Source organism: Corythoichthys intestinalis, chromosome 7 (genome assembly GCF_030265065.1).
Source record: "Corythoichthys intestinalis isolate RoL2023-P3 chromosome 7, ASM3026506v1, whole genome shotgun sequence".
Lineage (NCBI taxonomy): Eukaryota > Metazoa > Chordata > Actinopteri > Syngnathiformes > Syngnathidae > Corythoichthys > Corythoichthys intestinalis.
This window is the reverse complement of record NC_080401.1, coordinates 4,501,465-4,513,576: the sequence shown is the minus strand read 5'-3', so window position 1 is coordinate 4,513,576 and position 12,112 is coordinate 4,501,465. Positions and strand designations below refer to the sequence as shown.

General features: G+C 39.8%; 1 protein-coding gene and 1 non-coding gene across 2 annotated transcripts; one reads left to right on the top strand and one right to left on the bottom strand.

The window, feature by feature from the left end:
* Positions 1 to 1,892: 1,892 nt before the first annotated feature.
* Positions 1,893 to 3,695, bottom strand: LOC130918455 (uncharacterized). Its single transcript, XM_057840155.1, has 4 exons — positions 3,321 to 3,695; positions 3,142 to 3,213; positions 2,833 to 2,979; positions 1,893 to 2,333 (listed from the first exon to the last, which is right to left on the bottom strand). The coding sequence occupies exons 1-4, from the start codon at positions 3,633 to 3,635 to the stop codon at positions 2,130 to 2,132; spliced, it is 738 nt and encodes a 245-aa protein (XP_057696138.1). The 5' UTR covers positions 3,636 to 3,695; the 3' UTR covers positions 1,893 to 2,129.
* A 4,106-nt stretch (positions 3,696 to 7,801) lies between these two features.
* trnas-gcu (transfer RNA serine (anticodon GCU)) lies at positions 7,802 to 7,883 on the top strand. Its single transcript has one exon. It is a non-coding gene; the product is annotated as a tRNA-Ser (tRNA).
* The last annotated feature ends 4,229 nt before the right edge of the window (positions 7,884 to 12,112 follow it).

Sequence of the window (12,112 nt, the reverse complement as noted above, 5' to 3'; positions counted from 1 at the left end):
GTTTTCGAGAACACAATATCCATACATAGTACTACAGCCTAGCTTGGTGAAGTTGACCAAATGAAAAAGAATCCTTTCCCACATTACAGTACATGTCATAAATTAGTGATTCATGAACAAACTTAATCAAAGTATTTTATTTAATAGTATAGAGACTGTGTCCTGACAAAATTGGAACTTAACTTCAACAGAAAAGACAATGAAACCCTCAAAACGTCACATTTAAAGGGTATGAAAACGCAAAGGGGGTGTGAGACATCAATAGAACCGTTATGTGCCACGATAACAAATATTGATAAAGTTAACAAAAAAATCAATCACATTAATGAGCAATTATCGAAAATAGATCGAAAATGACGAAAATTTCCGAAAGTGTTCCGGAAACAGCCGAATGGGGCAGAGACGTCATAACAAGGAAATAAAAGGTCGAGGCAGGTGCCATTGTTGTTTATCGACGAGAGAGAAAAAGAGCTGGACTACGCAAACAATGAGTAAAGTTCGTCAGTGCTAAGAGGGCTAATTTTGCAGACCCAGCCTCCGGCACGGTTTTGTGTGGTGTGCATTTTACACCTGAAAGCTATACGAACTATGTGCAAATGAAATCAGGTTTTGCTAAGAAATTGCTGCTGAAAGCAGATGCGGTACCCGGTGAAAGAGGACGATGACTGGCTCTGATGAGACCACCTCACCACCTCAGGCAAAGCAAAGGAGGGAAATGGCCAGAGTGAGTACTCTTTTATAATAAAAAACATATCACGCATTGGATATAGGACTGGACACATGTATAAATTATCGCTCGTAAAATATATAGAACAAATCCTCTAATCCCATTCATATTTGTGCCGGTTGGCAGAGCGAAACCGATGATAGCATATTAAATGATAATTATTCAATTCTTGACTTTATTTTGCAGTCACGGTGTATCAGCTTCACAAAAAGAAATGCAAAACAAACCATTCGGTGACTCCGTTGCTGCCGGCCGGGGTTTCATCAGTGTGATTGCTCCCCTCAATGATCCTTTCATTAGGCTGCATTGGCTTTCGTTTGGGCTCAAATTGATAACCCAAAACACCAAAGAAAGGTTCATAACTCTCCTCGTCACCATTAGTAGAATGTTCGTTACGTCGGATTCGTTGCTGCAAATAGAAACAAAATTGTCCGCCATCATCGCCGCCATTCAGTACTAAGCACTGAGCCGGTTGTTTCCCTATAGTGACGTCACGCACACAATATGCTAGATTTCCGGCATCTCAGGAGCGGGTCCTTTTAGCTTGACAATCGACCTAATTTCTATCATTTTCTTGGTGTTGCGATGTGTGTAATTACACGAAGTGGCATGATATGAATTTAAAAGGCATGCGTTGATGGATAAATGATGGAATATTAGCATTTCCCCAAGTGTTGTCATACCCTTTAATAAATGCACTTACCTTTTACTTCGTGTGCTCCCTTACAAATGAGTGTTTAAGAAGGGCCTCCAATGTCCAGTTATAACGGGAATAAACTCACTTCGCTCTGCTGTTACCAGGCAAAACTGAACATTGTCCGGCAATGAGGGCTGTCAACTATCAGATGGCGAACAGTTTACTATCAATTAATAAAATCATGCAAATTATTTTTGTGCAAATAATTTGAAAATACTGATGAATGTGACAAATATGAATTATTAAAAATTTTTTCCATTTCTTACATCATTTTCCATTAAGTAATCTCACCATGTACAGTGTGTGGCAACTCGTGTTACATTAAAATTAGCATGTTAGTAGAACTTAACATTAATATTTGCCAAAGACATGTATTGAGACGCAAATGAGAAACAATTTATAATCAGTCTACCCTTTAAAAAGTTAGAGCGGCGTTTTGAGAAAACAATATCCACACAGTGGACTATGGCCTAGCTTAATGAAGTTGACCAGGTGAAAAATATTGCTACATACAAAAAATCTCAAACCTGGAAGTCATGGACATATTTAATGAAACTCAGATAAGGAATTTTTTTATAAAAGGGGCAAGAATAAATGGGCCATCTAGAAGAACATAGTTATGTAGAGAAGTAACAAACTTTTACAACAACAACAAATACCATAAGAGAACATGAACATAAAGTAACAACCATAACAATTACACCATTAAACGATTAAACACACCACACCCTCGACCACCCTCAATGTTAGTGACAGGCCCCCCTCTGGAATATCTGGGTCATGGGAAAAATTATCCCTCCAGACATCCAGAGGGATGGACTTTTTTTCGCCATTTATGTCGACGACATCCATATTTTCACCAGTAATAAAATATCCGTCCATTTGGAAAACAATATCTTCCTCACATTCCTGTAGAAAAAATAAGTAGAACAGGTTAGGAGTAGGATATAAAATACATAGCTTTATCAAGCGTGGAAAAAGCAGGACTGACAGAGCGATGAATACTCAATAGAATTCATTTCGAAAAGAATTTTGATTATTAAAAATTTCAATAGTGCCAGGCCTACATTCAATTCCCTCGTTATACTGGTGTGTGTGAGCATGGGTGTGTGTGTGGGCAAAGGTATGTGTGGGGCGGGGTGGGGGTCAGGTATTATAGGCATTTAGGATTAACCTCCAGATATTACTTAAATGAAATGCCTCCATATAGAAACACTGATTAGCAATAGTGCTACCGAGCAAGAGGGGACACAAAAAATACATTTTGACACTTGCATTGCACGCGAAATACGGTGAGAAATACCTAACAATTAAAATATAAAATAATAATACTAAGAACAACATATAACACAATAAAAGTAATAACTATAATGATATAAATGAATAATAATTTATTCAGGTAACATACTTTTATTTGGGTGTCCTCTGAGGTGTTGAAGGAAAATCCATAATCTGACTGTTGTGCCCTCAGGTGGCTGAAAGTGTATTTCAGCCCAGGTTTTAATGCAGTCAAGTTCGCTTGGTGCCAGATCAAAATTTTCACTTGGGCACCTTCCTGAAATAACAGATAATAAGAAGATATTTAAATATCAATACTAATGGGAAAAAAAAGGTATACAACATGAAAATCCATCCTTCTGTGAAGATAATCTTTACCCCAACATGGTGTCACAAGACTGGCAATTAAACACATTGACTTTAGTTTGATTTAACTTACTTTTTTCAAATAAATAATTCGCAGCGGGACTGCTTCGGAGCCATGCTGGCGAATCAATCTGATCGGCCTCATCTAATAACAAAGATAAATAAATAGGACAAACATACAGTGGGGTAAATAATGAGTGAATGTTAATTTCCATCTTTTAGGAGACAGAGCAAGAGTTACTGTATATTTACATCCGCTAGGACTCCCTCAACAGTAATGAGTCCCTCCTCCTCCACTCCAACCTCCTTCAGGTCCACCAACCTTGTTGGTTGAAATAGGAGTTCTTTTGCTTTGATGACGATTTCTGGCCCAACTGAAATATTTGAGGTGATGAAAAATTCAGTATTCCTCTTGGTGAGGAGGACCCCACTCTCCTTCTTGCCAATGCCATAATTTCTGATTAAATATGTTCGGCCAGGTAGGACAGCCCCTGCCACGCTCTCATTCAGCACCATCGTACAGACAGTACTGCCGTCTGAGAGCGCGGCGAGAGTTGTCGTGACCATTTTGTCACTTTTTAAGTCCCCTTGCTCATTGAGGGCCCAATGACGATATTTACGCTCCGTAAAGTGACAAGGCGCGCTTTAATTGGTCCCAGTTGTTTGAAAATTGCCTCCATCTGAAAAATGACAAAAACAACAACCCTCATTAATGGTATTTATTTAGTACTAAAAAATCAATGACAGATACCGTAGCAGTGAAAATGTATCTAAAATAAAATCTATATAATATTATATTTATGTAAGAATTAAAATACTGTTTATATTTAATTCTGAATGAAACATTTCATTTAAATGTGATAAAAAGCGACTATAAATTTTTCAACCACATTTGAAACACGCGCTGAATGTGACATAACGGTGTCCATTTGTCAGCGAGTCCTTCTTTGCAAACTTCCCCACGTCATTAGCAGTGTTGTTAATAACGGCGTTAGAATATAACGGCGTTACTAACAGCGTTATTTTTTTCAGTAATGAGTAATCTAATTAATTACTTTTCTCATCTTGGCAACGCCGTTACCGTTACTGAGGCGGGAAAGGCATGCGTTACTAAGTTGGTTGAATAAAAGTCTGAGAGAAACGGACTCACGGAGACGAGAGAGCAGAGCAGGAGTGGGGAAGACGCCGTTGCAACCGCGATGCTAGGTGGCTCCAATAATACCTGACTGTAGCCATAGCCGACAAACTACGCCCACATGACACAGTAGATATCATATTATAGAACTAGATGCAAAAACAGACACAGCTGCATTGGCAACATGTTTTAAGGACTACATGCGTTAGTAAACAGCCGCCATCTTAAAGCAGTAGACCTCTCAGGAAGGCTCTGATGTAGAGATCCTTCCTAGCGAACCTAAGTAAATTTTTTTTTTTTTTTTTGTCAAATCTAAAATGCTCCTAAATCGGCAAAATCTTAACTTAAATCTGTCTTTAAATGATGAAACAGTTTTAAAACGTACACATGTTTAAAGTAGACAAAAGGGAACTAATGCAATAACGGGAGCAGTTTTAACAACTTTAACGGTTGATTCACAACTTTAAATGACTTCCACACATAGCAAAGGTTACTATTTACAGTGCCTTGCAAAAGTATTCGGCCCCCTTGAACCTTGCAACCTTTCGCCACATTTCAGGCTTCAAACATAAAGATATAAAATTTTAATTTTTTGTCAAGAATCAACAACAAGTGGGACACAATCGTGAAGTGGAACAAAATTTATTGGATAATTTAAACTTTTTTAACAAATAAAAAACTGAAAAGTGGGGCGTGCAATGTTATTCGGCCCCCTTGCGTTAATACTTTGTAGCGCCACCTTTTGCTCCAATTACAGCTGCAAGTCGCTTGGGGTATGTTTCTATCAGTTTTGCACATCGAGAGACTGACATTCTTGCCCATTCTTCCTTGCAAAACAGCTCGAGCTCAGTGAGGTTGGATGGAGAGTGTTTGTGAACAGCAGTCTTCAGCTCTTTCCACAGATTCTCGATTGGATTCAGGTCTGGACTTTGACTTGGCCATTCTAACACCTGGATACGTTTATTTTTGAACCATTCCATTGTAGATTTGACTTTATGTTTTGGATCATTGTCCTGTTGGAAGATAAATCTCCGTCCCAGTCTCAGGTCTTGTGCAGATACCAACAGGTTTTCTTCCAGAATGTTCCTGTATTTGACTGCATCCATCTCCCCGTCAAGTTTAACCATCTTCCCTGTCCCTGCTGAAGAAAAGCAGGCCCAAACCATGATGCTGCCACCACCATGTTTGACAGTGGGGATGGTGTGTTCAGGGTGATGAGCTGTGTTGCTTTTACGCCAAACATATCGTTTTGCATTGTGGCCAAAAAGTTATATTTTGGTTTCATCTGACCAGAGCACCTTCTTCCACATGTTTGGTGTGTCTCCCAGGTGGCTTGTGGCAAACTTTAAACGAGACTTTTTATGGATATCTTTGAGAAATGGCTTTCTTCTTGCCACTCTTCCATAAAGGCCAGATTCGTGCAGTGTACGACTGATTGTTGTCCTATGGACAGACTCTCCCACCTCAGCTGTAGATCTCTGCAGTTCATCCAGAGTGATCATGGGCCTCTTGGCTGCATCTGTGATCAGTTTTCTCCTTGTTTGAGAAGAAAGTTTGGAAGGACGGCCGGGTCTTGGTAGATTTGCAGTGGTCTGATGCTCCTTCCATTTCAATATGATGGCTTGCACAGTGCTCCTTGAGATGTTTAAAGCTTGGGAAATCTTTTTGTATCCAAATCCGGCTTTAAACTTCTCCACAATAGTATCTCGGACCTGCTTGGTGTGTTCCTTGGTTTTCATAATGCTCTCTGCACTTTAAACAGAACCCTGAGACTATCACAGAGCAGGTGCATTTATACGGAGACTTGATTACACACAGGTGGATTCTATTTATCATCATCGGTCATTTAGGACAACATTGGATCGTTCAGAGATCCTCACTGAACTTCTGGAGTGAGTTTGCTGCACTGAAAGTAAAGGGGCCGAATAATATTGCACGCCCCACTTTTCAGTTTTTTATGTCTTAAAAAAGTTTAAATTATCCAATAAATGTTGTTCCACTTCACGATTGTGTCCCACTTGTTGTTGATACTTGACAAAAAAATTAAATTTCATATTTTTATGTTTGAAGCCTGAAATGTGGCGAAAGGTTGCAAGATTCAAGGGGGCCGAATACTTTTGCAAGGCACTGTAGTTACCGCAATACCCTTGTGTCTAGTTAAGTGGAGGGTAAAGAATTGGGCTAGGGCCAATTGTCCTTCAAACCCTTTAAACTTCACATTTTTTCTGTTTTTTTGGGGTTTTTTTTTTTTTTTTTGAGGAAAAAAAAAAAATTAACACTAGTTACTTTCCCAAGTAACTAATTACTCTTACATTCAGGTAACTGAGTTACTAACGCAATTACTTTTGGGGAGAAGTAATTTGTAACTGTAATTAATTACTTTTTTAAAGTAAAATTAACAACACTGGTCATTAGCGACCACCCGTCTGGGCAATATGACGTCATCCAAAGGCGGCGAGCTCGGGGCTGCTGCTATGCTATGAGCTACCTTTGCTTCGTCAAATCAGTGTGGAACGTGTAATCATGCACTGCATAAAGTAATCGGCAGTAAGGGGGACTAATAAGTGTTTACAAGTAGTACATCGCGAGTGAAGACTGAATGGATTACTCTGTGTAGTCAGAGAAGGGGATACAATAAATAGTGTTGACAGCTGTAGGCTAAGCCTCAGTCGGCTGACACGGTGTGCCAGTGACACGATGGCAAAAACATTAACGTGGCTCTGATTCTGTTGGGATGTTGAACAAAAAGATATTTATTTCGTTTGGCTCAATTATTTTCATTTAAGGAACAGCTCGGACGGAAGTTGACGATGCCTATCGTTATAGGCTCACAGCGCGCATCCCGCATCTAGTTCCGTACATTATATTTATGTTTTCGCCATCCCGTTGGCTTCGTTGTTGCAGGGCAGATTGAACATTACCTACACAAAACGTTTAACTCAATTATTTTTATTTCAGGAACAGTCCGGACGGAAAATGCCGACAAATGACGACGTTCATCGTTATTGGCTCACAGCACACATCCTGCATCTTGTGTTCTTACATTATATTCATGTGATCGCGACCCTGTTGGCTGTGCTGTTGCTGGGTGAAACTTTACATTGCCCACCCAAGTGAATGAACGAAACGGCTGCAGACTATCAGACGATGAACATTTGAATACTAATATAATTATTGCGCAAATAAAGCGAAAATACTGATGAAAAGGTGACTTATGAACTTTTGATTGAAATATTTTTCCATTTCTTACACCCTTTTCCATTAAGTAACCTCATATCACATACACTACGTGGCCACTCGTGCTCCATGAAAGTTCGCTGAAGAACTTTATATATATATGTACATATATATTTTAAACAAATTCATGTATTGAGGCCCAAATGTGAAGCAATTTATCATTAGTCTACCTGTAACCCGAGTATCAATGCCGCCCCGTGGTCCGCTCCCACCTTTGCGCCTGTTAAGCGAGCGCTCTACCACTTGAGCTAATTCCCCTTCAACATGAAGAACCTGGGCAACGATACTATTGTCAGTGAAACATACGGATACAGTTGGCGTAGGTCACTCCCGTTGCCCTGAGATCTATTGCTAATATAGTGATGAGGTGACCGAGTGGTTAAGGTGATGGACTGCTAATCCATTGTGTTCTACACGCATGAGTTCGAATCCCATCCTCATCGTGTTCTTGCATTTGCTACTTGGTGGTGTATCTGGCTTGAGACCAATTCTACTGGGGCAGACCACACTGAAACAATTGCAAGTGTTCCAATTTCTGCTTTGTACATCTGCACCATGCATCTCCAGTTCTTCTCAGGCTTGCGAAAACACAGTAAAGGGTCAAAGTCTTCACTGGAAGAATGTGGCTCGTCTCTTTCAGTGATGCTGGCCACCTCGAAGGAGAAAGTTAGACACCAGGCAATTGGTCTTTGTTCCTTCATCTCTGAGTTCCTTTGAAATTTAAACTTTAATTTTGGAGACTTTATCTGATTCTGAAACTTGTTGATTAGTTATCAGTCATCGTGTTCTTGCATTTGGTACTTGGTGTTGTATCTGGCTTGGGACCAGTTCCACAGGTGCAGGGCCAAACTGAAACAATTGCAGGTGCTCAAATTTCCGCTTCGTTCATCTGCACCATGCATCCCCAGTTTTTCTCGGGCTTGCGAAACCACAGTAATAGGTCAAAGTGTTTATTGGAAGAATGTGGAATGTGGCTCGTCTCTTTCCATGATGCTGGCCACCTCAAAGGAGAAAGTTAGACACGAGGCAATTGGTCTTTGTTCCTTCATCTCTGGGTTCCTTTGAAATTCGAACTTTAATTTTGGAGCCTTTCTTTATCTGATTCTGAAACTTGTTGATTAGTTATCAGTCATCGTGTTCTTGCATTTGGTACTTGGTGTTGTATCTGGCTTGGGACCAGTTCCACAGGTGCAGGGCCAAACTGAAACAAGCACAGTTGCTCCAATTTCCGCTTCGTTCATCTGCACCATGCATCCCCAGTTTTTCTCGGGCTTGCGAAACCACAGTAATAGGTCAAAGTGTTTATCGGAAGAAGGTGGAATGTGACTCGTCTCTTTTCTTTCAGTCATGCTGGCCACCGTGAAGTAGAAAGTTAGACACAGGGCAATTGGTCATTGTTCCTTCAACTCTGGGCTGGTTTGTAATTCAAATTTTTATTTTGGAGCCCTTCTTTATCTGATTCTGAAATGTGTTGATTAGTTATCTTTGGGCTGTTAGGTGAGAGGTCGCTTCCTAAATTTGGACAAAATTGTTCTCAAAGAAGTGTCTTTTGTTTCGAGATGCAAAACAGAAGAAGTGTCTTTGTTTTTGAAATACAAACCAGATCTGAGCCTATTGACGAGCTTGAAAAAAATATCTGGCTTGAGGTTTCATCCATGGTTTTTGAGACCATAAAAGACTGCCAACCCATTGACAACTGGAGAATGAGGGCATCGATCCCCCTACCTCTCGCACGCTAAGCGAGCGCTCTACCACTTGAGCTAATTCCCCTTCAACATGAAGAACCTGGGCAACGATACTATTGTCAGTGAAACATACGGATACAGTTGGCGTAGGTCACTCCCGTTGCCCTGAGATCTATTGCTAAGATAGTGATGAGGTGGCCGCACCCGCGAGCAGTTGGGCTGCTTTAAGGTCCTAACATTTCCGAACAGGTCCGAACAAATAACAAGAGGTCCGAACGGCGACATAACAAAAGGTCCGAACGTAGGTCCGAACACTTCCGAACGAAGGTCCAAACACTTCCGAACGAAAAAGACCCGGATGAAGAAAAAGACCCGGATGTAGCAAGCCGGCGCACAGTGACGTGGAGGAGGAGGCTTCGCGTGTCAGCCATGTTTTCCGCCGCAATGAAGAAACAATCGGAGAAAGGTAAGTGAAAATAAAGGCAACAAAACATGCAAGACGAATGGAAAACCGCGGGATAAAACAATGACTATTTAGTTTTCCGCCCTGTTGTCGTGTATGGAGGATCGAAACAATCAGATCGCTAAAAACATTCTTTAGTCTCGTATGTTTTCTCCAAGTTCTCAAAGAGGTCTAGTATATTCATTCGTTAATATTGAATCTCACAATTTAAAAAATAATGCATTAACACATTATATAGTATCGTCTAAGCATACGGTAAAAAGAGACACGTCTTAAAGAATATATTCTCTAGACTCGTATGTGTTTTTCTCCAAGTTCTTTAAGGGGCCTTGTATATTAATTCATTCATCTTCTATATCACAATTTTTAAATAAATGATACATAAACACTTTAGAGTTCATTGTATACATAGTACTATAATTAAAAAGTCAACTTTGGGTGTCCATAAAGTCTAAGCATGTGGTTAAAAAAAGGCACTTCTTAAAACAAAATTATTTTTAACATTGGAATGCAAAATTTTACATGAACCTGTCCTGCTCTTTATTTAATTTTTACAGATGACAAAAACAGGGAAGCCGGGTAGCTACTGGAAGGACATCTGCTTCAAATATGCCCGGGGCCAATTCCATTTTTCAATTGGTAAACAGCCAGGGTCCAAGAAATGGAAAACGGCTTTCACCGACACCAGCGCACTTTTGTTCCAGGTACATTTGCTTCAAGGTACAAAATAGTCACTAGTTTGTACACCATAATTCAGGGGTGGCCAACCCTGGTCCTCGAGAGCCGCAATCCAGCTTGTTTCCCATGTCTCCCTCCTTTAACACACCTGAATTAAATGATCAGCTCATCCGCAAGCTCTGCAGTTGCCTGATAACAATCCTGATTCAGGTGTGTTGGAGGAGGGAGACATGGAAAACAAGCTGGATTGCGGCTCTCGAGGACCAGGGTTGCCACCCTGCCATAATTATATGTACATTCCATGGGACAAATGATGATGATGATGCTTTTTTATTTTGAGCATGCACAGGAAACAGAAATACTTTATAATTTAACAAATTATTTGTACTCGAAAGGGAGTGGGAAGAAGAAAGAGCTTATTTTATCCCACCCCTGATCACATTGTCCAACATCTTTACTTTGTGGGATACTACTGCCAGACCATATTTTTATACAACAATTTTGACAATGCTTGAATTGAATGTCTAAATTGTTCCAAAGTTTCACTCCACATACAGACACACAAAAACGTTTGTGAGTAGTTCGAAATCTCGGTGACATAAAATCTCCAGAGCCTCGCAAACTATACACACTCTCACGAACCTGAAAAAGGTTTTGTATATTACCGTATATGGCAGTAATTTATTATATGCTTTAAATAACATTATAGCTGTATGATAGTTGACAAGATCTTTGATTTTTTTTTTTTTTTATAGTTTTAGAATGAGCAAACAAATGATGAGTGTGATCAAGAAATCCGACCTTATGTATAATCCGTGCTGCTTGTTTCTGCAGTATGACTAATGAGTTGATGGTGGATTTATAATGGTTTCCCCACACTTCAATACAATAGGTGAAATATGGGAGCACTAAGGAACAGTACAAAGTGTGGAGTGCACTATCATCAAGATATGACATCACTTCGTTTATTAGTGCGTTTATTAGGTAAATAGTTTTTTCAAGATTTTTGAAAATTGTGGTAATAGTGATATCGGTCTGTCATTTGTGTTTACTGTCATTTTTGTGTATTGGAATTACTTTAGCAATTTTCATTTGGTTTGGGAACAACCCGATCGAAACGATAAATTACAAATATAGGTGAAGGGCGTTGCTATGCTATGTATAACTTTTTTGACAAGAAACATGTCAATACCATGACAGTCGGTGGACAGCTTACTTTTACGCTTCAATGCAGTATTCATCACCTCCTGCTCATTGGTTGCATTAAGATATATTGAATACTGATTCCTTTTACTTCTTTTATAGTACAGGCCAGGGTCCTGGTCCGGAAAACCAAATAAAACATTTCGATGTCTCTTTCACTCATTAGATACCCCCAGAAGGCTAGAACAAAGGCATGGGTTTCAGCAGGACCATGGAGAGCATCAAGGTAGCTGAGTGGCTCTGCTCCTGGATTGCAGGTGGCAGAAAGGTGCTTGACCACAATTTGCTATCATCTTTATTCAATACAAATCATTGAATAAGAGGGAGTGTATGTCTCCGTGAAAAGTGTTCAATTCAAATTATGTTATCTTTGTCTCTTACAGACTCTACATGACTCACGGCCAAGCAGCCTAAGACCCTGAAGTCAACAGAGTCAGTGAGTGTGTTTGCCTCACACTTGTCGAAGAGTTTGAGCAAGCACACAACAGGCTGTCTCTTAATGGTATGTTATTTCATTTGCAAGCAGTCATGACAATTTATAATGATTTAACCTAAAAAAACATATGCAAGGAAAATGTAGAATAACTTAATATAAACAACTTTGTATGATATTATGCATGTATGTTTGTCCTGTAGGCTGCTT